The following is a 26654-nucleotide window of genomic DNA, read 5'->3' as shown; positions in this document are numbered from 1 at the left end:
AAGTTAACCAAGTGGTGAATAACATAAAAGAAACACGACTTCCTAAATTGAATACACATGACAGGTCAGCTTTACGTGAACTTTGGGAAAATAAAGACATTATTATACAGAGGACAGATAAAGGAGATACAGTGGTAATACTTGATAAACCTGATTATATTAATAAGTTAGAATCAGTTGTTTCAGATACCTCCACTTATCTCGAAGTAGACCAGGCACTATTTACCAATTTAGTCAATCAATACAATAAAATGTTAACCACATATCGAAAAAAGACTACATTACAATGGCTCAGTTAAAGAAATTGAAAGCCAGAACATACAATATTCCTGCACTTTTCGGTCAGGTAAAATTACACAAGACTGAATTTCCTATTCGGCCTATTGTTTCCTACAGAAACTCAGCATTTTTATATAGCATTATAAAACCCTTTAGATAGGCGATACAATTTGGGATTAAGAACTACGATACATTATTTAATAACCTTAAGGACTGTAAACTTGGCGACAATGACAATTTATTCTCACTAGATGTTACCTCATTATATACGAATGTAAACATTGAATACACATTAGATATTATTTTGGATATTTTAAATAATAACTCGATACCGATTAAAACTTCCTATTAAGGAAATTTTTCACTTAAACTGTTAATTGAGGCCAACTATATCACCTTTCGAGACAAAGTGTACAAACAAATTTTTGGTTTGCCAATGGAATTGAGCCTGAGTGGCTTAATATCAGAGATCTATCTCTCATCGATTGAGCACATACATTTGACGCCTTTTCGATCCCATATCACATACTATGGGAGGTATTTAGGCGATATTACTGAGAGTAGTACTATCCAAGACATTTTACATTCATTTAATAATATTCATTCTAGACTCAAATTTACATTGGAAAGGGAGGATATGGATACAAAGTCATTAAATTTTCTAAATTTCACGCTTACTCGGGATCTGCATAAAATCCAATTTAACATCTATCGAAAACCTACAAACAACGGTATGCTTCTACATTATAAGCTATCACCCATTCACCTACAAAAGATCAATTATCTTTAATCAATTTCTAAATGCCCACAAATATTCAACAACGGAATCTGCTTTGGGCTCAGAAATACAAATATTAACCAGCAGATTCTTAAACAGGGGTTATCCCCTTCCTACACTAAACCGAATTAGGGTACAAGCTAAGGATAGGATACAAAATACTACACCAACCAACAATAGTAATATCAAAAAATACTTTATTTCTGTCCCATATTGAACAATAGCACAAACAGCTTAACAGATTCTTTAAAGATACCGAATTTAAAATTGTGGCCAGGCCAATACGGAAATTACACACTATACTGAACAATCCCTCAGTCTTTTCCTCGTTCGCAACACAAATTAACGACCTGGTATACATTTCTTGCGGTGATTGTGACTTGTCTTACCAGAGTTCGACTCATTTTCCTTTGAATATTCGTGTTAATCAACATGCGGCCTCAGTTTATGCTTCTTGTTCAGCATCATCAGAATTAGCCTTTCACACCGTTAACAAAAAAACACTTTTATTTAACAAGGCCAAAATACTTAGTGTTCAACGTAATTATACACGAGTATTAATTGCAGAAACCATAGAAATTAAATTACACGAAAATTCTGTTAATGTTCGTCGGCCATATCTGATCTCTGATTCGTGGGCTTTTACGTGCATGCGCGAAAACTAATAATCCCTATTTAAGTTTCATGCGCAATCATATTCGGTAATTTTCATTCCTGTGATCATGACATATGATCGAAAAGCATTGTCAGCTTCAGGAAAAAAAAATCATTTTGCAATTTTTTCGTTAAAATTTCTTTAATTAAATTTCTTATTTTTAATTATGATAAATTGATTTTTAATTATTTGTTACTCTAATGTAAGTTTTTCGTTTTAATTTCTAAAGAGTAATATATGGAAGTGTTCTATGTATTATATTGAGGTAAACTCCTCTTGTTATTTTACAAATATTGATATCAACGTAGAACATATTGAGCATCACTGCTCTGGTTCATAAACTCTAACTAATAACATTAAAACAAGATGAGCAGTGGCCATTTATAACTACTCTCTGGCTTCTCCCACTCAGCCATCTCTTTATTCATAACAGTAACTTGCCCTTAACGCCACACTGCTCCAATTCATACAGCAGCCTTTTGTGTGGAAGAGCATCCACAGTTTTACTGAAATATAAATATATGATATCAAAATTATTATTTGCATCTAGTTCCTTTATTACTGCATCACAGTAGATCAAATTGGCCAGACAGAATTCTCCCTCCCCACCCCCTTAACAAACACCCATGCTGTGATTTCTGTATAATTTCGTTCCTGTTAAGATGCCCTGCAATACTTCTTTAACCACTATTTCTCAGTTTAAAGGATTATAGTTGCCAAAATCACCCTCTGATTTCAGACTTAACTATAAATTCTATCATCCCCCCCAACCCATGAGATTTTTGAATCCCACTGTTAAGCACAATTGAACCTACCAAACAAAGCAATCTGTACACATAATGATTATGGGTCCTTCTATATATTTAAATATTTATATCAATATCTTTAATAAATATTAAAAACAGTAAGGGGCCAACATGTGGTACCCCACTCATCACAACAATCCATAAAAAGCAGTGGTCATTCTTTGTCTCCAACCACTTAGCTATCCTTTTACTCATAGTAGAAACTTGCCTCTCATGCCACATTGCTCCAATTTAAACAATCGTATGTGTAGTATTATTATGCGTATATTATTTAAATCTAACTATATGATATCAAAATGAATTTTTGCATCCAGTTCTTGTTGACTACATCATAATAGCTAATCATTACTTCTCTTACCACTGACTATTTTCCCTTGGAGCAGGAGTCAACCTCATAAGTCTGTAAGCTTGACTCCTGTTATAGCAACCACTGACTACTCACTTTGCCCTTTGATCACCCTTTGTCAGTAGGGCAGACATTTGCGCATCTCCAATCTGTAGATATCTTCCCCTGAATCCAAAGATGCTCTCACAATTATGGATATAGAGCTGCTTACCTGTTTTGCTATAACTGGATATTCAAATGTGCCTTATTTACTTTAAGCTTCAAGAATTTCTCTTCCACTTTCCTCTCAGTTATCACAAAAATCATTTTACTCCCAGTTAGAATTTGGTATATTTTGGGTAATCCAATCCCATAAAAACTGCTCCACAAGTGAATGGAGAGGCAAAATGTTTATTCAATTTGTCAGCAATCTGAACAGGATCAGCAACAGTTATGTCATTGTATCTAGTGGACTGATGTAGTCCATTAGATACAAATGACACAACTGCTGTCAGGTACAATTGTGCTTTAACTTCAAAAGAAACACTGCCAACAATATTTATATCTTCTGGAGAGGCAGTTACCTCTCTATCAAGTAGAAAGCCTGCCTTTTTAATTTTCTCTTTCCAAGCTATATATAATTGTCTACATAGCTTATAGTATGCCTCATCTTAGGCTTTACACATCAAAAAAGCTCTGTTTTTCTCAATAGGTATTGAACAAGCAGTTGCTTTTAGATATCTTTATCAGAGAAATCATACCCTTGAGCTATAGATTGCAATTTACTGACAGAGTGCAAAGCAAAAAAAAAAAAAAAAAACTGCTTTCACAGGTCATAGGGGCAGTCCCTTAATATCATGGGAAGGACACAATGATCTTCTAAGAAAAGAATCTCTTTTTCTGGATCCCATCTGTAAATCCAACCTACACTCACTGATAGTCAGAATTTCTATCCATAGTTGTGTTGACAGTACCCTAACAATCCACTTTACAGTTTGAAAAACTCTTTTCTACACAGATAGTTACAACTTCTTATATATCCATCACCAGTTCCTTAAATGATAGATTACTAGAGATTAGCACATAGTAGAGTTTCTGCTATGTGCCTTTTCTGAAACACAGACAGACAGGCTGTGAGAACAGCTCATGGGATTCTGTTAATGATATACAAGTATTTAGTCAGCAGAGACAAACAGGTTAATATTCAATTGTATAACACAATGGCTAAGCCAGAACTTCAGTAGTAGAAAGGTTTGGATGCCTCATTTTAGAAAGAATGTAAATCTGTTGGAATGGGTAGAGAGAAAAGAACAAGCTCAGTCAGGGACACAAGAGGGTAGTCTTCCAAGAAAGACAAATTCTGTTAATTGAAGCATTTGGAAAGTAGGCAAAGAGACCTGAGTAAAGTGTTTAAAGCTTGAATTGAGTACACTAAATGCTGATAGCATCCTTCCTATATCCCAGATAAACACACAAGGGATATAAATTTAAACTGGAAAAATAATGAGTGCAGGATAGATATGTGGAAGTTTGCTTTCAAAGAGAGTAACTGATTGCTGGAACAAATTCCCACTTGGAATTGTGGATGTGGGTAGTTTTGAATAAATTTAAAGGATTGGACAGAAACTGTATAAGCTTGCTTCCTTGAATCATTTTGCTATTATTAATATTAACAATAATACCTAGATTTCTGAGGCGCCTCCATAGCCAGGTGGGAGGGAGCAGCAGTGCGCAGCACACGCTTCTTGATTAGGCCGGGGTTCGAGCCAGTGCCCACAAAATATGGAGGATGCGGAAAGGTCAGGGAATGATCACTGCATATCTCCCGAGCAATATGGCCTTAGTTGCTAATGCTCCTAAAAACCAAATAACAACAACCTAGATTTCTAGACAGGCATACACAGCTTTACTGGGGGCAACCCAAACATCTTAATCGTTATCAGCACAAACAAATTAAAGGTATTGTTTCCTTTGTACTGGAGGGGAGAGGGAAAAAAAAAAAAAAAAAACTAGGCTTTCTCTTTTGCCCTGCATATTATTCTTCTTCTAAGAAGCTGCTAACCTTGTATAAATCAAAAATCTACTCTTAAACTCTCTCTCTTCTAAACAAGTCCAAAATGTTGCCTCAAATAGTCAATATCCCTTCACTACTGAACTCCAAACTCACAGAACTAACTTTTTCTTATATACATTTCCTGAAAATTACAACCTACAGAATTCAAGTCCAATAACAGTAACTATCTCCTTTTTGAAGTGTACATCAAACATATTACCTAAAAGCAGCAATTTTAGTAAAAACAATATATAAACTGCTTATTTCTTTAAGGGAAAACAACAGTCCCATGTGCCCTATTTCTTCAGAATTAGTTATACTTATGAAAATACTAACTTCGAGTGCCAGTAGGCATTAACAACATTTATAAGAAACTGTGAAGACAATATTTAAGCTGCACTTAAATTGCAGCTTTCAAGCACTTTTTTGTGCATGTAGCAACCAATATTTAAAATCACTGAAAGAGCTTTACTCCATAATAAAAATAAACCACCAAGTGGATTACAATTTATTTTACCATTTTAAATGCAGTTGGATATTTTATTAAAAATATAAAATGACATACAGCATTATTGTAATTACAGAAATATTAAATGTATTTATTGTGTAATATGAGTAACACTTTTAAAGCTGTGAATGAGCCAAGGCATGAAAAAGTTGCATTATTCTCCATGGCCTGACTAGTAAGTTAAAGGACTGAGCCCAATGCACACCTATCAAAGAGTGTAGAAATCGTGATGTATTTTCCATGAAGTTACCTATGTGATTGTTTTCCTATACAAGTTAATTTTCATATCATAAGCCATTTACACATAGTTATGTCAGAAATGTTGTATTGCTAAAGACAATATCATTATGTTATGAGAGAACAATGATAAAAAAAAAAAAAAAAAAAAACCATAGAATTTTGTCTTTTTTGGAAAATTCCGATAGAAACCAAGGAACTGATATAAGTACGGTGATAATGCTTTATTTCACCTACATGTTTTTAACTGGTTTGCAACTTTTGGAATGGCTGTCAGGATTTGGAAAATAATGAGCACTCTGGACATCCAACAAAGCTTCAAACCCCAGAAACAGTCAAAATAGTTTGCACAGTAGTTGAAAAACTAGGAATGATGGAAAAACAACTGCACATTAACAGAGAAACAATTTATGTAATTCTTTCAAAAGATTTGGACAACCAGAAGAACTGTGCCAGATTCCTTTCGTACTGTTTGACTTCTGAAGAGACTTGAAGCTTGAAATTGAAAAAAGTAACAATTTGTTGGTATAAAGGATATTAAAAGAAATATGACATAGGAATTGGTCATGGTAATTCAAATGAGTTTAAAAAATGTTTCCAATAGCTTGTAAGTGATTTCAAGTTTGCAGTTATTCAAAGTGAATACTTTTAAAATATTAAAAGATTTTTTTTTTTAAATTTTAAAATCTGGCTTTTTTAAAATTAACTCAGCCCTGGGACTTAACTGTCAAACCATATATAATAAGAAAACATTTCACATAAATGCGTGTTTTTTTTTTTTTTTTTTAAGTGTGCAAAATTCTGATGCTGTTCTTTATCCTTCAATTTAAGTTTTAAATCATTTCAATGCTTACCTTCAATTAAAATGGTACATATAGTCCAGTAAATTTATATAATACATTATTTTAAAAAATTTAACCCATAACCATGCATGCCAGTGTTTGAGATATCACAAAAACATTTTTAATCTTAATATTTTTATAACCTTAAAAATCAGCAAGGACTAATACAAAATTCCAATTTTTAGTGTCACCTTTATTTGTAGTCTATTATGAACACAACTATAAAATCAATTTTTTTTAAATTATTTTTTGATAAAATACCCTCTACAGTGGTTCAGATATTTTTGCTCTTATCTGGGGATTTTGAATGTAATCTCTTTTATTATCTTGACTTGTGGCAAGCAAATCATCAATCAAAAAACCCAAATACATCAACAATTACACACTATCCAGACTCTTCTATTATGTAACACGCTGTACTGTTTGTGATGTAAAAAATTGTAATTGCTGTCAGGGAATGTAACAATTGCATCTGCTGTCATAAAACCTAAAGATCATGCAATTCAATAATCAGACATGAGTGATGCCACTAATTTTATTTTAAATGCATGATTTTCAGCACAAGCATGTGATTATTGGAGAATAGGCTTAAATTTTTCCTGTTTTTATTATAATTAATTAACAAAGATTTCAGGAATTTTTGGTGAAGAAATTCAAGAAAATGCTTTTGTTGAAAGATATTTGGAGTTTTAATTGTGTGATGACTAACTAGACAAAAAACACAAAATTGCTAAAATTCTATGGAGACAAAGATCTTGCATGCCCAGTTTCAAGGTTAAGAAAGTTTTTATTAATGCTACATCAAAAATGACACTAGAAATTGTGGGGAGGAAGAAATGAATTATAAGACACTTACTTGCAAGGCACAATTCATTAATCTCACAACTAAATCAAACTGCTGATGTTCTAACATGGCTTTATTTCCAGTAACATGTTGAGCTAATTCCAGTGTTAAAGCTAGTCGAGCAGTCTTGCTTTTTAATGCTCTTAATACAGCTGGGAAAGTCTATTTAAAAATATTAACATGATTAAATTAAATATTACTGATATGTGTAATAAAGGTCATATATTACTAAATACACATACATACATACATAATATATATATTGAATTGAAATTTTCCTATTATCTATGTATGAGCCAGAAAAAAAAAAATGTACTGCAAAATTAGTAGACACTTATTAGTAATCAATGTGCATCATCACCACCTCCACGTGGTGCTGGCCAGGAAAGGGCCCTGGCTAACGGTAAGGGCCTTCAATGTCAGGCAATGTGACATGCCAACTGAAGAAAACCTACTTCGCATCCTCAAGCACTGAAGTCTCAAGCTTTTATGAAAAATGCTAGGGAGTCCCCCATAGGCTCTGGGCACTGCTCCCGCCTGAGTAGTGGGAACATTGTGCAAGGGCTACCCGCTCAGGGACAGAGTAGGTTAAAGAAGGAAGTTCATCATATCCAGCTAGCAACAATCAACATTGACACACTTACCAGCCACAGCCACAAATCAGCCAATGCCTTGAAAAAATGCCCCATCGACATCGCTTGCATTCAAGAGATAAAGTGGACTGGATCAAAAGTTAGAGACATCGGAGAAGGATATAAAGAGCTATATTATGGAAGAAAGGCCAGGCAAAATGGCGTTGCTGTGATCACTGGTCAGAAATACCATGACAACATTACTGAAGTCAAGCGGATTTCAGATCGCCTGTCAGTCAAGATTGATTTTAGAGTGTGCAGAAGCCCACGACTTGGCAATTGCAAACACCTTTTCCAAGAAGCAGCTATAACACCTCATCACCTACAGCAGCAGGGGCAGTCATACCACACAAACTGACTACTGGCTCGTGTGATGGCGAGATTTAAAGCTAGTGACTAATGCAAAAGTCATACCATCAGACAACAATGCCACCCAACACAGACTGCTGGTCCTCGACCTCCAGCTGCAATCTCTGCTTACTCCCGAAAATGCACACAACTGAGATAGAATGCATTTAGTGGTGGAAATTAACTGAGTACCAAGTCCAGATGAGAACAATGCTAAGCACATTGCAAATGAACCCTGGCCAAATGCCCACAGTTATATGGAACAACATGGCTGCACACATCAGCAGTTGTGCTGCAACTGTCCTAGGAACTACAAACCTGGCTGACGCTACATTGACAAACAATGTCTGGTGGTGGAATGCCCATGTACAGCAAACGATTAAAGTGATAAAATGGGCCAATGCATCCCATCCCATTCCATCTAGTGTTAACATAAGCAAAGAATTCTTTGCTAATTTTCTTTGTATTCTTAGTCAAAGACTTCTCACAATCTGCTTTAGCCTGATTAATCCCCCTTAAGGTTTTTACTTACTGTAGTGTCCCCTGATAATTTATAATCATCCCATACATTTTTCTTCTATACCACTAGTCTCATCATTTCATCTGACATCCATTTAAGTTGAAGCACGAGTGGTATCTCTTAGCTGGTATAAAAAGTTCAATAGCCTCTATGATTATTTCCCAGATTGCTTCCCATTTAAAATTTGAAGTGACTGGTTCGAACCCCGGTCTAATCAAGAAGCGTGTGCTACGCACTGCTGCTCCTTCCCACCTGGCTATGGAGGCACCTGGAATGAAAGGATCCTCTTTCATTTCAGGAAAGCTTTACCAGCTGGTCCCATTAAACAGAATCTAAAAACTTTCTAAAACCATCATAGACACCATTATGAAAGTAAAATCCCTTCACATTACCTTTGACAATAGTTATATCTTTAAGTCACCTCGCAGGTAACTAGGCACCTGCTAGGTGATCTGATTGAGGTGTATAAGGCCTTGAATGGTTTGAGCAAACTTAATGCTGATGGGATTCTTCCTCTTGACCAGATTAATTGCCTGAGGGGACATAAATTCAAATTGAGGAAAGGTTTAACTTCTGTTCCAGGTAAAATAATGGAGTCAATGGTTAAAGACGCATTGCAGGATCATCTAGACAAGACTGCAGCAATAATTCAGACACAGCATGGGTTTGTTAAGGGAAAGTCTTGTCTGACAAATTTGATAGGATATTATGATGTGGTTACAAAGGAACTGGATGCAAAAAATAATTTTGATATATTTGGATTTCAGGAAAGCTTTTGACACTGTTGCGCATGGAAGACTTGTACAAATTGGAGCAAAATGGTATTAAGGGTAAGTTGCTACAATGGATAAAAGGATGGTCAAGTGGGAGAAGACAGAGGGTGGTAATCAATGGGTGCTGCTCTTCGTGGACTAATGTTATTAGTGGAGTTCCACAGGGTTCGGTGTTGGGTCCACTGTTGTTTTGTATATTTATCAATGATATTGATAAAGGTATATCAGGCTTAGTGTCGAAGTTTGCTGATGATACAAAGGTTGGCAGGGTTGTTAATGACAGTAATGGCAGTGTGCTACTGCAACAGGATCTAAATAATTTGGGCAGATGGGCTAAGAAGTGGCAACTGAAGTTTAACCTTGACAAATGCAACTTACTGCATATGGGTAGAAGTAACTCCAGAGAAATGTACCAACTGTGTGGTACTACACTTAAGGTGGTAGAAAATGAAAAAGACCCGGGAGTAATTGTGCAGTCAGATATGAAGTTTTCTGAGCAATGCAGACAGGCTGCCAGGGCAGGTCATGGGATTTTGTCAATGATATATAGGAATTTTGCTAGCAGGGAGTGATTGTCCCTCTGTATAAGGCAACGGTCAGGCCATGCCTTGAGTACTGCGTACAGGTCTGAAGGCCTCATTTTAGGAAGGATGTAGATTTGTTTGAGCATGTACAGAGAAGGGCAACAAGATTGGTGAGGGGAATGAAGGGTTTGTTCGTTTGTTTTGTTGTTTTAGGAGCATTAGCAACTAAGACCATATTGCTCCGGGAATATGCGGTGGTCATTCCCTGACCTTTCCGCATCCTCCGTATTTGGTGGTGACGGGTTCGAACCCCGGTCTAATCAAGAAGCGTGTGCTACGCACTGCTGCTCCTTCCCACCTGGCTACGGAGGCACCTGGAATGAAAGGATCCTCTTACCAAGAGAGGCTTAAGTTCTGCAAATTGCAGTGGCTGGAGACTAAGCACCTGCACGGTGATCTGATTGGGGTGTATAAGGCCATGAATGGGTTGAGCATGCTGAATTCTGATGGGATCCTTCCACTTGTTCAGATTATGAACCTAAGAGGGCAAAAATTCAAATTAAGAAAAGACAGATGTAGAATAGATGTGCGGAAATTTGCCTTTAGCCAGCGGGTGGTGAATTGCTGGAACAAACTTCCATCTGTCGTTGTGGAAGTTGATAGGTTAAATAAATTTAAGGAGGAACTGGACAGGCATTTGGAGGCAATGGTGTGATTTTTTTTTTTTTTTGGCTGATGCTGCATAAGCTTATACAGTTGCTTTCTTGCATCACATGTCACTACTATTATTACTACTACTACAGTTGTACAAAAGATGTGCAGAAATCTGTCTTTAGCCAGCATATGGTTGATTGCTGGAGCAAACTTTCATCTGTCATTGTAGAAGTGGACAGCTGAAATAAATTCAAGGCAGACCGACACAAACATTTGGAGTGAATGGATGGATAAAATGGGAAGGGGTTTTTTTTTTTTTTTTTTTTTTGGCTGATGCTGTATAAGCTTGCTCTCTTGTATGATATGCCTCTACTAATGGTAAAGTATATCCCATATCAATACACCACAACTATTGCTGCTGTTTTGCAGTTCCTTTATCTAGAGATACATGAAAAGCCATTACTGATAAAACTGGTCATCAAGTATTATTCATCACAAAAAAAAAGTGGACTAGACAGATCTTTGAATGCCGATTTCAAATCTGCTTTTATCAGTTTGCCTCTATCATGTCTAGTTTTTGTGATGAGACTGATTACAACAACATGGTGAGAATGATAGTACACTCAAATTAAGCCAACCTAAACAAATTTTATTATATATTTATTATTAATTTTTTGTATATTCATATTTATAGAGTTGTTTGAAGGTCTCTATATCCTTGTTATTTCATAATTTAATTAGTTCATTATAAATTATTTCAGTGCAGTATAAATTTTTTTCTAGTGGATTACTGAAACACCATCTTAAATCCTCAAAAGTGTAAAAATCACTCCAACAAATTCTGCTATGTGTGTGATTCTTCCCAACTAAATCACAATGAAACACAATGACAGATTTTAGAAAATTTATGTTATACTTTGGTTGTCCTTTAGATGGAGTTCATGCCAATTTGTTGCAAGACAATTTGTTGTACAATAGCGTGGTAAATGACATTTCTCTGTACGCGACAATTTGGTGTATGACAATATAGTGAAAGACAATTCAGCATACCATATAGAGATCAAAATTTTTTTTAAAAATCAATTAAATAAAAGGTTTAGGAAACAAGAAATTTTGGCAACTTAGAAAGTAGGTATGCAGAAATTCAGAAAGAAGAAAATATATTTTTTATCCATTTATTTTGTACATAAAAGGATTCACACCAATCTCTCTCATAGGCAGGCTGTACGTATAGTGAGTATGTACCTATTTCGGCATGACTCCATCCATATTGTAACACCTTTAATCCAGATAAGACATTTATTAATTTTTATTTATGAACTCATCCCACTTGTCCTTGTGTTGCACAACATAATGTTCTTCTGTTGCACAGCTGTCCCACAAACACACACAAAAAAACACAATATTTTGTGACCCCCCCCCACAAACCAACAAATAACGTTAAGACCACTGCATATGTTCCAACCATAATCCTGGTATTTAATAGCATGTAGAACCTTAGACATGCTTTCATGACTTTAAGTCCAACTGAATGAAACACAGGAACTGATGGAAATTCATTGCCATTATGAAGAAAACTGCTTTTAAACTTAATTTTGAGGCATCTATGAATAAACGTCGTTTATCTGACTTATGCATGACACCTAATTCTTTCAGAAGTCCAATAATGTCTTTGCAAAAACGCATACCATACTCCGTAGCAAAATATTTCCAAAACTTTTCATGTCTTTTTTGAAACACTGAAATCTTTGTTCCTGCTGCAAGTATATTCCACTGCTGAAACCTAAAACCTAACAGTTCAGCTTATTGTTTCAGAAAAATTGAAGTCTCGAACCAAATTATTTAACTCATCTTGTTTGAATGTATCTCACCACCTGAGCTTACTGGCTGATAGTCGACATCTTGTGAAGTGGTAGGAGGGCCACACCCTTCTACTCTCAAGGGGCTGTTTATGTTTAGAGGATAGATTTACAACCGTGAGAACATGTCCCGATCAGTTAATACTTGGAAAACCTTGGCTCAGTCTACAAAAATCCTCACCAAAAACGCTAAGTATGCTCTCTTCAAATTGTTGCATCAGAATTTGAACCTAAGAATCATAGGTAGAAGTCTGATTATGTTTATCACAAGAAAACCAGAGGCCAGTTGTTTGTTTGTTATTTGGTCTTTAGGAGCATTAGCAACTAAGGCCATATTGCTCTGGGGATATGTGGTGGTCATTTCCTGACCTTTCCGCATCCTCCGTATTTGGTGTTCACGGGCTTGAACCCCGGTCTAATCAAGAAGCGTGTGACTATGCACTGCTGCTCCTGCCCACCTGGCTACGGAGGTGCTCCCCAGAGGCCAGAATCAATTGCTAAAATTAAGTAAATTAGCTTATATCTTTTAAAATAAATCAGTATGTCATATATTACTGGTTATGCAAAATAGGCATATTTTGGTAAAACATAACTGTAACGTGATGTGAAACTATCATGATGATTTTTGAAATATACCCATAAAAATTGATTAAAAACAGCATTTAAGTTCTTGGATGTAAAAATTGCATTGGCAAGTGTTATCATCACTTCCTAAACTCCCTAAACTATAAACCCTTTCCTCTCTCTCTCTCTCTCTCTCTCTCTCTCAACCCATACTTGCAGGTATAATTTCCTTACTATGTCGTCGGATGGTCACGTTATTTTTAGCTCCTGTATTATCATGTTAGAACTATGGATTTATTTCGTGTTAAAAGTGCAGTTTTTTACCAAATAGATAATTACAACTTGAGGATTCTGTTGGTAAGCATAGTTTTGTGTTATTAGAGCTCGCTTTCGAGTTTCTTCCATTTTCTTCTCGCTGCTATTGTTCTTTGGTCACTCAGCTTAGGCGCCATAGCCGAAGCTTTTGGGAGGTGGCCACTCCTTTGCCCGACCACCACAGCTCTATCTTGCTAATTTGACTGGAGCTGTTTACCCCCTTCCGTGACCTTGGACAGGCGTCGCATTGAAGCTACCAGTTACACCGTTTTGTGCCTCCGGTGTTTACTTCCTTCTTACACTTACCCAGTGCCAGCAGTGCTTGTCTCAATAGCACGCATGCGTCGCAAATTTTCACCATCTGCATAAAGATCTGTACAGCACACCCATTTTATGCCAAGATCAGCTACCAGACTGCAAAAATTTGACCTGAAGAGTCTGTTCTCCTGGACCCCGCGAAGACTGAAGAGGTTTCAAGTTAAACTCTTCTTTTGTCTCAGTGTCATCACTTTTAGATATTAAATTTGCTCTTCGCATATATTTCTGATTTCAATTAACATGAATGATAAACAACCTACTGCAGCTGATATCTTTTCTCCGTTGCCATCTCTTGGTGAGATCTCAACACCTCTGACCCCTCAAGTGCCATTGACTCAATCACTGGAACCGACTATTGCCTCTCAGGAAAGCTCATCTTCAAAAGTTGCTACTGATTCTCTTTCACAATCAACTATTGACAAAGCACGTCAGACGGAGTTCCCTTCGAGTAATAAACTTGGAACTGCAGGTGCAGAGGAGAAAAATAATTTCACAAATGCTCAGGCAAGCGACCCGGGACAGAATGTTCTTATTTTATACGACAGAATTGCAAAAATGAGACGGGATCTCTCCAGCTTCCTTTCTTATGAAGGCAACAAGATTACCAAGCAATCAGGTAACACTATAATGGATAAATGGCTCAATTTGGAGACTGTTGCGACTTATCTCCTTGTAGAGAACGAAAAGCTAAAGGCCCTAAACATAGAAATAAATACACGTACCAATCTTTTGGAAAGAGTTATAAATACATTTTCCGGTATAACAACAACAAATAAGGCTTGTTTGGCCAAACAATCTGTTAGTGACAGTTCCTCTACAGACAAACCTACATTAAGACATGATGCGTCCCCTTCCCCGATTGTCACGGATGATTCAACTTTGCAGGAATACACTGCTACTGACACTTCTATTGTCACGACCTTTGCTGATGCTGTCAGTTCCGCTGCAAATGTTCCTAAAGTGAAACCTGACAATGTCTTAATTCTTAGAGCTTCTGAAAACAGTGATTGTAAGTCAAGTGCTGACGTTAAGACATTGGTGGCTAAAACTCTTAAATCAGATTTAAAAAATGTTAAGATCAAGTCTCTTAGGCTAGTGAGGAACAAAGGAGTCTTGCTGGAAACGGCCTCTAAAGCAGATCTGGAGTGTTTGTCCTCCTCGGAGTCTTTTACATCTGCAGGTATCAGCTCAGGTGTTCCTCGAAAGGGAAACCCCACTGTACTGATTTATGATGTCCCAAAGGAATTGACACGTGACGAGATACTTGAAAATTTATATAACAAAAATCTTGGCGATTCGGATTTTACATTTGAGGAGGTTAAGAACGGAACTTTCTTTCGTTTCTCAACTAAAGCAAGGTCAAATTTATCTGTAAACTGGGCTGTTAGTTTTTCTCCCAAGATTTACAAACATATAATTACTCTGGAGCACATATTTCTTGCCTGGAGTTCCCATAGACACAGACCTTATACTGTTGTGACGAAATGCCTTCACTGCTTGGGATACGGTCACACCGCTCAGTACTGCACGCGCGAGTCCCCGTCTTGCAGTCACTGTGCGCAGGGTGGTCATGTGTTTAACGAGTGTCCTAATAAAAACGAAGAGCCATCGTGTATCAATTGTAAGAGAGGAAAACGTGACTTTCACCATTCGGTGAGAGATAGCAACTGTCCAGTCTACAAAAAGGCCTTGGAAACAGCACGACTGAGGATTGCCGATGAGTAACACACCCAATTCCAGTGTATATAGTGTAAATAATTCCCCTGCTGGTGATGTTAATAGTACGAACTTGCCTAGTGTTCAGTCTATTAATCTGAAATTTATGCAGATCAACGGGCATCATTCTAGAGTTGTTTCGGACGAGATTAGATTAACAGCAGAACAAAACTCAATCGACATCATCACTATTCAAGAGCCATATTTTGCTAAAGGGCGAATAGGAGATTGTTCAAAGATCACAGGTTATTCTCTTTCCACCCGAGTAATCCAACCTGCTCACCAGCAACCGAAGACTTGTATTGTTGTATTAAACGACAAAATTGATGTAACTGTCATTAACGGTCTCTGTCACCAAACTGCAACTTGTATCCTTGTCACATATTCTACCATGACCTTTTATATCATCTCAATATACTGCCCTCCATCTGAAAACTTAAATAACTCATTAAATTATTTAGAATCCACATTGAATTTTCTGGGTCCTCATAATGTCCTTATTTCAGCGGATGTAAACGCCAAGTCTAAGTTTTGGTTTAGTGCACGCTCTGATGCTCGAGGGCAATTACTGGAAGAATTTATTATTAATAATAATATGAAGATTTTTAACAGACCTCAACAGTTCACTACGTTCTCCAGCTTCTCCGGAGAATCAAATATTGATATTACCTTCTCAAATTCCTTCTGTAATCTAGCTATCAACGATTGGACTGTACAACCTAACTGGACAACAAGTGACCATCGAGCAATTTCTTTCTCGGTCTCCATACCTTCTCCTCCCTCAGATTCGAGTATCTGTGTGCCTGAGTACGTTCGCTTCTCAATTAATAACATTAATTGGGACATATTTGAACATTCTGTAAATGCTGATTTCTCCAAACTGACTAACTCTCATTTTGACGCCATGTCTGTGTCTGAAGCTGCGACACAGATTCAAAAAATTTTGATTAATGCATCATATAAATCATCAAGGAAAAAACGTGTCAATTCCAGAACTTGTTCCTGGTGGTCGTCAGAATTATCTTTGCTTCGGAAACAGGTCCACCACGCTCGACGCACCTATCAGCGCAATCGTCATTTATCTCAGGCTGATGTTCGCATCTTTTATAATAATTACGTTGATCTCAAGAAACGTTATGTGAAGGCAATTGCTACCAGGAAGAAGCAAACTTGGACAGAATTTGTGCACAACTCTGGTAATGCAGACCCGTGGGGGCTACTTTATAAAATTGTAAGAAATAAATTATTTACACAAGAAGTGTATGGATCGATCATATACAATGGTCTGGAGACCACTAACTGGACGGATTCTGTAAATATTATTCTAGATAATCTTTTTCTACAGGACAATGTAAGCTCCGACTCTGATTTTCACACTAATATTCGTTCTGCCAACTCTCTGTACGTTTCTTCAATTAAGACAGGCTTTTAGTGCCATCGAGTTGGACACAGCTGTCAAACAAGTGAAAGTTAAGAAATGCCCAGGGATGGACATGCTGGAGAGTACCTTTATAGTACGGCTCGCCAAGATTAAGCCCAGTATACTTCTACAACTTTTCAACAAATGTTTAGATGCTGGGACTTTCCCAGATCTGTGGAAGACAGCCCTTATCAAGCTGATTAGGAAACCTGACAAGCCCCCCCAGGAACCGAGGTCTTATCGGCCTATAGCTTTATTGGCCAACCTTGGTAAGCTATTAGAACGTTTAATTGCCCTGCGATTAAACAACTTGTTATTGGAACGGGGATTAATTGTGCCTAATCAATACGGATTCACTCCTGGAAGGTCCTGCGAGGACGCCCTTGTAGACTTCATTTCTTCTGTTGAACACTCCAGTTTCAAGTATACTCTTGCTATCTTTATTGACTTCGAGGGTGCTTTTGATTCCCTTTGGTGGGAAAGTGCCCTCGAACGTTTACGTCATGCCGAATGTTCCCAGCAACTTTATCTTCTAATTAAGAGCTATTTCTCTAACAGATTTATCACCGCCAGATCTAAGTACAGACAAATTTTGCGTCAGGTCTATCAAGGGTGTCCTCAAGGCTCCATTTTGGGACCACTTTTCTGGAACTTTGTCCTGCAAGGTTGGATTACCGGAACTTTTGACAACGTGAAGATCATGGCATATGCGGATGATTTGACAGTCCTTGTTGGTGGAAATTCAAGATCTTCTATTGAAATATCCGCTGAGAAAGTTCTATCTGATCTTCAACAATGGACAGTTGAAAATAAGTTAAAAATTAGTTCTACCAAGACAAAAATTATGATCCTTGGCTCTAAATTGGATGTTCGTCGACCACCAAGAGTTAAAATAAACAACAGACAAATACCTCTAATAACGGAAATTAAACTTTTGGGAATAACTATTGACAGCAAGTTAAACTTTCTCCCTCATTTATCCAATCTGCGAATTAAGATCAGAAATTTCACCGGCGCTCTTGTCAGAGTTTCTAGAACTGAGTGGGGTCTTTCTAGAAGATGTTTAAGAATCTACTATAACTCTGTGTTTCTCCCTATGATTACCTATGCTGCTGGCGATTGGTTCCATAGGGTGCGGACTGTACAATTTCAATCAAAATTGATGACAATCCAGCGTACAATGTTACTTTGTATTTTGAAGATTTGTCGAACAGTTTCAACACCTGCTTTACAGGTTTTAGCCGGGACGTTACCACTCAATCTCTACGTAATTTTCAGAGGCTTATGTTATCGCCTGAAACGTCAGATTCCCACTGAGATCCTTGGTATTTCTATTAACTCTCAAGTCGATGTTGTTGTTATTTGGTTTTTAGGAGCATTAGCAACTAAGGCCATATTGCTCCGGGATATGCACTGGTCATTCCTTGACCTTTCCGCATCCTCCATATTTGGTGGTGACGGGCTCGAACCCCGGTCTAATCAAGAAGCGTGTGCTACGCACTGCTGCTCCTTCCCACCTGGCTACGGAGGCGCCCCTCTCAAGTCGATGTTAAAGCCGAACGACAAAGAATTTGGCAAGAGTTGATCAACTTGTGGCAGGGTAGGTGGGATGACACAACACTGGGCAGTGTAATGCGTAAGTTTTTTCCTGAAGTCGACTCTCTTACGGATAAAAAATCTACAGTCTGGTTTAGCCTTGACTTGTTTACCTCCTATTTGATATCAGGACACGGATCATTAAATAAGAAATTGTTTAAATTTCGCTTGTCTCCTACGGAACTCTGCCATTGTGGCGGTGTGGAAGATTGGCAGCACGTGTTGTACTCTTGTCCCTCATACAATGAATTTCGAGTAATTCTGCAGAATGCAATTCCCAACTTTTCATCAGGATTGGAACCTAATTTTGTATCAAATGCCACGAGTTACCGCGCTCTTCAGGATTTTGCTAAGGCAACCTTCAATAAAAGGCTCGCAATTCTTTCTGCAATGACTACACATGCGAATGTTTCAAATTCAGCTCAAGACTCTTCACCTTCACTGCAATGACGTCCATTTTCTCAACAAGATCTACCGCTCTGGACTTGTGCTCTGTGTGTGTGTGTTGTGTTTTTTTTTTTTTTTTTTTTTTTGAAACTCTACAAGTGTCCTACAACTGAAACTCAATTTGGCGATGAAAATTCCTGTGCTCCTTTGTTCGGATGGCTGTTAACTGACTGTGACTTTGTTATTGGTGATTAACTGTGACTTTGCTACTAAAGACTGCAGGACTTACTGGATTTAACCTCAACTGTTTTTAAGGTTTGTTTAAGACTTCTGGGCTTGTGCAAAGTTTTGTCGGTTGAATGGGTACTGTTATCCTTAATTATTTTCTTTGAACTTGTTTTTTTTTTTTTTTTTATGTTAATATGCATGAGATTACTTTCATTGTTTACTTTGAAATTATCTGTGTTTACCTCAATCTGTTGAGGTTTTCTTTTGTACAGTACTTTGTATATTTGTATAAGTTAACGAGGCGGAGATGAACTAACGTTCCAGGTGCCGCCCAAGACAAATAAATACAAATACAAATACAACCCATACTTGCATGCACATGCACAAAAACTTCTAATATGCTGTGATGTATGTGTATATATTCATTTGTAATAATCCAATAATGCTCTCATAATTATAGGCAAAGTGTGCTTACCTTTCTGCTGCTGCTTTTAATATAATTATACAGATTCCATCAGCTTCCAAGTATCTTATTTACTTTTAGCTTCATTTATTTCTCTTCCAGCTTCCTTTCAGCTATCATAAAATCATTGAATTCTGAACTAGGTGTTTAAGGCTTTGAATGGATTAAGCAAGATCTGTGCTGATATAATCCTTCCACTTGCACAGACTACACACATGAGGGAGCATAAAATCAAACTGAAGAAGGATGATTGCTGGTTTGATTATGAAAATTTGCCTTCAGCCAGAGGGTGGTTGATTGTTGGAACAAACTCCCATCTGGCATTGTAGAGGAGGTAGTTTCCAATACAGGTTGCTGAAAACCTGAATTATGTATTAAGCTTGTCAGCAATCTGTGTAGGATAATCAATAGTTATGCCAGTCATTTAGTAGACTAATATGATTCATCTCTTTTCTGTTAATGCTAATATAAGCAAAGAATTATGTGATGCTTTTCTTTGAGCACTTAGCCAAAGACTTCTCATAACAACCTCCATAATAACATGATTGCCAACCAGTTTATATTTACTGTAAGCTTCTATGTCCCTTGATAAAATATCAGATAAAATTGGTACCTTTTACTGCATTCAATTTCAATTATGGGGATCTTTCCACTTCTACTGAAGGCCAATTATTCAACATTAAGGGTTGGTTTCCATTCAACTTAGGGAAAACAAAAGTACTGTGATGCATGATTCCGCCTAGTTCCTAAATCTTTAAATTGTACAGTATTACCTAAAAAGGCAAAACTAATGTTTAAAAATATGAGATACTACCAGAATAGTTGTTTCAAAGCTACTGGCTTCTCACCTTCTATACACCTCTTCTATTCTAATCCTTTCTTAAATTCATCCAAACTACAAAATTGTACCACACTAGATAGAAGTTTATCACAATAATCAATTACTCTCTCTGGATGAAAATAAATTTTTCACGCATTAGGAATAGTGAATACATGCTGAACTGTAAATAATGTATTTTGTCTAAATGGACAGCCAAGTGGTATATGTAAATAAAACTTCCATTTAAACACATAAATGGCCATTAAATTTATCTTTAACCATTATTGGTACCTTTTACTATTATTGTTAGGTTACTTTCTCTCCAAATTTTCCATTTAAATTGCTTTTTAAATCTGCAACCAATACTATTCTTTCACTGTCATTGGTTTCTACTACTCTTTCTATTATATTAAAGAACTTTCCTTTTTCACCTTTTTTTTTTTGTGCCTTCAACTGAGCCATATGTGCACACAAATTTCATCACCCAATGTTATATCTTAAATTCGGCCCACATAACTTTACTGAACAATGTTTCCTGGCTAATTAAAACTGTTATCCAAATTAGTTTTAAAAGACATTGCTACACTTTGGTTTCTGATACCTGTTATTCTGCTATCATAATGACCTAATTCTATTAATTCCACTACTAAATCCTAGTTCTACTGGTTCCTAACAAGCAGTGGGGACTCTTTATCAAGGCTACGTACCAGCTGGTATGAGTCTCAAGTGCTTTGTCTGAATATAGTGATAAGCATTCAGCATACAATTTATCTAATTTGCTCAGCTTACTTCCATATTGGAAGTCACCCTCATTTGTTCAGCAGCTTTATAACTGGCCCCCTGCTAACATACTACTGCTCTGGACCATGGTATGTTCCTCACAAGCCAGTCTTAGGAGATATGTGGAATGGCCTTGGACTCTTCATTAACCCTGGAATGTTTGTCATTACCCCCAAAATTAACTTGCAACCTCTTACTTAAGAATTTACTCTCATTATATTTCTGCAAAATTTCCTATATATCAGAGATTTAGTGAATGACTGATATTTAATTAGTTCCCTTCACTGTTTTACCAATGAAATGAATTAATTAAATATTAAAAGTTATAATACCAACGAACAAAATTTAAAATATTAGTGCTCTATTCTTCTAAATTTTATTTAATTCATTACTACGATTTATTTCAGTAATGATTTCCAGGCTGATATAAACAGCAAACAATATTAATAATACATTTGTATTAAATTTTTTCAACAACCTTATAGGTTCTAATTTTACCTTCCTTGCATCTGATATTTTATTTTCAAAGATGCAATTCACACAGTTACGCAGTACTTCAAGTCTTCGGGCACTGTTATTTATTAATCCTCTATTATCCAATAATGAAGAAACAGGTGGGCCCATTGGAACTATTCTAGGCTGCTGGGGCTTGATTGCTTGAAGCCTAAAGAGAAATTTTTACAAATATAATTTAAAGAAAAAGTTTTCAAATTGGCTCACACTCAAGAATAATTAATATTCATTAATTAATATCAAAAATAATTAATATTCATAATTTTAATGTCTAAGTAAATCTTAACCATTGGTGGAGTCCTCATTATCATTAAAAAATAATTTTCCCTTTTTTGGGGTGTGAGGGGTGATGGAACGCATTTTAACACATCATACATGCACAGCTGAACAATGTGCCTTGAGGCCTGCTGCATATCTTAAGGAGTCCCCATCTCATTTGATTTTTGATTTTACTTGCAAACTAAAGACAGGAAATATTCTGAACTTTTAGCATTAGTATTTGCTATATGATACAAGAAAGTCTAGGCTTTTATTTCACCAGGGTAGGATCCTCATTATGTATTCCACTCCTCACATAAGTGCTGATTCAGATGACCTCTGAATTTTCTAAAGTTGTCAGCTTCAATTATCCATGGAGGTAACTTATTCCAGTGAATAAGTTACCTCCATGGATAATATACAACTCAGGCTGAAAGAAATCTTCCTACAATCTAGTCTATTTTCCCGCCCCTGTAATTTGAATTTATATTATATTCTCCAATTCCATTAACCATAAAAATTTCACTCTCATTCAATTTACTACGCGCACGCACGCACGCACACACTTTGGTGGAAACTTCAATCAGGTCCCCAACAAGGTATTTAGTTACCAAGCTTTAGAGTCTGCATATTCAAACTATCCTCATAGGGACATTCTTTTTCACCAAGTAAATTGCAAGTCTTTGAACCTTTTCAAGACATTCAATGTCTTTTTATTAAGTATGGTTTCCATACTTGGATACAGTATCAAGTGCAGTCTGACTATTGCCTCATACATTGATAGGATACTTGGACCCCTTCATGCTGCCTGTCTGGATCATAAATATCTCTCTATCTCTCTCTCTCTCTCTCTCTCTCTCTCTCTCTCTCTCTCTCTCTCTCTCCCTCCCTCCCTCCACTCTGCTATTGTTAATTCAACCCCTCCTAATGTATAAGTTATTTTGATGTTGTTATTACCCAAGTAATAAAAACCTTGCACTTAGTACCTAGTCTATCGATGCCATCTCTTGCTGCCTCCCTCAAAATTACTGGATATGTGCCATTTAAATACAGTTGCTATCTGACCATCCCTGAGACCTACTGTAAATTAAAATAATTCTGAAGCAGCACTGTTTAGCAATAGTTATTAACCACTCTCCCACTCTTGATATCATCTGCAAATTTTGACATTGTGTCTTTCATTCCATCATCAAAATCATTTAAAAAAGTCATAAACAGCAGCAGTTCCACCACTGATCCTCGAGACACTTCACTTTCGACAGTAGCCCAATCTGAAGGGCAACCATTAATCACAACCCCCTATCTCCTATTCTGCAGTCATTGATACGAACATGTTCCAATTTATACAGTAGCCTCTCATGAAGGATAGTCAAATGCTTTTCTAAAGTCCAAACACACAATATCAAAATTATTTCCTACATCCAACTTCATGAGTGCCTCTTTCAAAATAGCTAAACAGATTAGTTAGACAGATTCTTCGCTTTACAAAATTATGCCGCGTTTCCTTCAAAATATTGTTTCTATCTATTTGTCCTTGCACTGCATTTTTAATCATCGGAGCTTCTAAGATTTTTTCTACTAGTTATTCAGTTTGCTCTTAGAACTGGTTTTATGGATTGCCAATATGTTGCCTCTTCTCCAACCAAAAGGAACTTTCCCCCGAGTACAATGATGCCTTCATAATCAACCTTAATAGTTGATGCCATCTCTTGCTGCCTCCCTCAAAATTACTGGATATGTGCCATCAATCACAGGAGCCTAACTTGCCTATGAATTCAAATGTTTTTCTTATAAATAATTTTCTGTAATTTCAGTATCACTAATTACATACTGGTTAGCTTCACTCACACAGTCTCTCCTCTCAGTAAAGGTTCTTTCATCTATAAAGATCAATGCAAGGTATTTGTTCAATTCATCAGCAAAATCAGCTGGGTTATCTACAACTTTCATGTATCCATCACGTAATCATCTGCTCTCTTCTTCATTGTGTTCACATATGTGGAAAACTCCTTGTCCCCATTCTTTGCTCTCTTTGCCTATGACTTATTGTATATTACTATAACATGGTCTTAATGACAACAAAGACATGTGGGAACAGAACAAAGGGAAAACATGCAAAATAAATTCATGCAAAGTACAGAAGTGATTATAAAATAATTTCCAGGGTTTGAGGCTTTATATTTGTCAAGGTACCAATAATATTTGTCAAGGTAAATATCCAATGCTAGATTTGAATAACTGAATAGTATGAGTTTGTCCCACCAGTTTGTGTGTGTGTATTCTATGATTAGTTTACCTGTTTTTCTGAACGAAAATAAAATAACCCATAATACATCTAGGACTTGAATCCAAACCTCTTCCACACACTGTGGATGTTATTGTTATTTGGTTTTTAGGAGCATTAGCAACTAAGGCCATATTGCTCCGGGATATGCGGTGGTCATTCCCTGACCTTTCCGCATCCTCCGTATTTGGTGGTGACGGGCTCGAACCCCGGTCTAATCAAGAAGCGTGTGCTACGCACTGCTGCTCCTTCCCACCTGGCTACAGAGGCGCCCCCACACACTGTGGAGTGGCAGGTATCTGCTAGGGCATGATGAGTCACATGCAATATGCAAACAATGCAAACTATGCAATTATGCAAATCTAATGTCAGATATCTAGATTGCATGCCTATAGGAATGCAATCTTTAATTTAATTTTTCCATACCTCTGAAGCAAAAGTTTCAGAATACACCAAAATCTTAACTCTTACCAGCAAATTACTTGGAGAGAGATATAAGGCCTCAAAACCGCACAAGTTATTTTATAATCATGCTGTACAAATCGAATTGTGTAAGGCCCCATGAAAATGCAAAGTCTGGTACACATAAAGCCACCTGTTTCCCAAAAAAAATGTTGGCTTTATGCACAGCTATAATTACCATTATCCCTGTAAAGATGAAGAGATAATGCTGCCATTATTCAAATAACAGTTGAATAATAACACTGGCCAACAAAAAAAAAAAAAAATTAATTTTTCCATACCTCTGGAGCAAAAGTTTCAGATTCTAAAAGAAATTGGTCCTCTGATTTCAAAAATACCAACATCACCTCTATCATGTCTCCATTGAAAAATATACTGAAAGTTTAATAACCTAAAGAATGATCAATTTCAAATGTCATACAGTAATACATACGCTATCTTAATAGAATGTACTACAGTAATACATACGCTAGCTATCTTAATATAGAATGTACTAATACATTCTATTTCCTCAGAAATATTTGTAACTCAGAGAGTTTTTCTTATAGTATCCTTCTATCATGGCAGCATCTCAGTGACCTTGGTACCACTTTTCCCGTCATGGATACATGGTGGTGAAAGCATTCCCCTTGCTCATCATTTACATCTCTCAAATTTTGATAAAAGGGAGGGGAGAGGGAAACTGAGATAGGAATGAAGATAAGTCTGGAGCTTGCTGGCACATTAGCAACATGGGCTATAATGTGACAACAACGGTAAAAGAATAAAAACAGTAAAAAACAAAAAAACCATAACATATTAGTGACCCATAGTTACTGGTCACTGTGTCAAAAGGTACAGAAATAAAAATCTGTCAAAAAAAGTATAAACAATATATAAATAATATTAAAAGTATACATGGAATAACAGAGTATATTTTAAACAAAACTATATAAGTTTATCAATTTCAAATAATTAAAAACAGCCAACATATGCTCATTGTCAGAAAGTATCTGACTGAGTGTATAGGGTGCACTCAGATGCCTAAAAGCAGTAAAAGCTATACAACGTTCATGTCTGAAATGTCGATATTCAATTAAAATATGTCCAACTGTTATAAAGGCGTTGCAGTTCTCGTGCATAGGATGGCATCAGCCCTCAACAGAAAAGAATGTGTAAGACGACTATATCCTATGCAGAAGCTGGCAAGAACAACTTCCTCTCTACAATTCCTGCACAGAACTAGATTGTCATGTTTGGATTACAGGCCGACCGGGCTAGCCGGGTGGGTAAAGTGACTGCCTAGCAACCCAAAGGTCGCGGGTTCGAATCCCGCCTCGGGCTTGGATCAAAGTACTGCAAAAACCTTGGGAGGTGCATTATGGCCACAGAAGCCGATGCGCCAACAACTACAAAAAAAAAAAAAAAAAAATATTGGATTACAGGCTTAATCAGATCAAGTTTGTTTATGACCTGTCTCTGCCATGATTGTTGGCACTGGGAAGGTAAAATATTACATATTACCTGCCTGTAGTCTCTATGGGGGGGGGAGAGACTAACAGGCTGTGAATTCTATCAGATTATCTGATCTGGCTGCAGCATCTGCCACATCATTACCCCTGATCCCAATGTTGTTTGGGAATAGAGGTAATAATCCAAAGAAATGTCAAATATAGATTCACAGAGAAAATATATTACTTCTGCCAAATCCTGGACAGGAATGGATGAGGATTATATCTCATTATTGATAAAGCCTGTAATGCACTGAAAGAATCTGTGTATACTACATACCATGAACCTTTGATAATTATTAGTTTTAATGTGGTCCAAGGCTAGCTCTACAGCATACGAACAACTCTGCTGTGTCTGTACTGCACTTGTGGGGAATCTTCTCAGATACCATGCTATCTAGGA

At 36.7% G+C, this 26654-nt stretch overlaps 1 protein-coding gene across 1 annotated transcript in view; it reads right to left on the bottom strand.

Moving 5' to 3' along the window:
- Sbf (SET domain binding factor) overlaps positions 1-26654 on the bottom strand; it is a 540931-nt gene that overhangs the window by 288299 nt on the left and 225978 nt on the right. Inside the window, 2 exon segments of the mRNA XM_090386505.1 lie at positions 7340-7489; positions 21743-21908. Coding sequence (XP_090242631.1) covers positions 7340-7489; positions 21743-21908 — 316 coding nt within the window.

Source organism: Mastigoproctus giganteus, chromosome 12 (assembly GCF_048544385.1).
Source record: "Mastigoproctus giganteus isolate SK-2022 chromosome 12, ASM4854438v1, whole genome shotgun sequence".
NCBI classification, from domain to species: domain Eukaryota; kingdom Metazoa; phylum Arthropoda; class Arachnida; order Uropygi; family Thelyphonidae; genus Mastigoproctus; species Mastigoproctus giganteus.
Note: the sequence above shows the minus strand (reverse complement) of the source record. Positions and strands in the feature narration are given on the sequence as shown.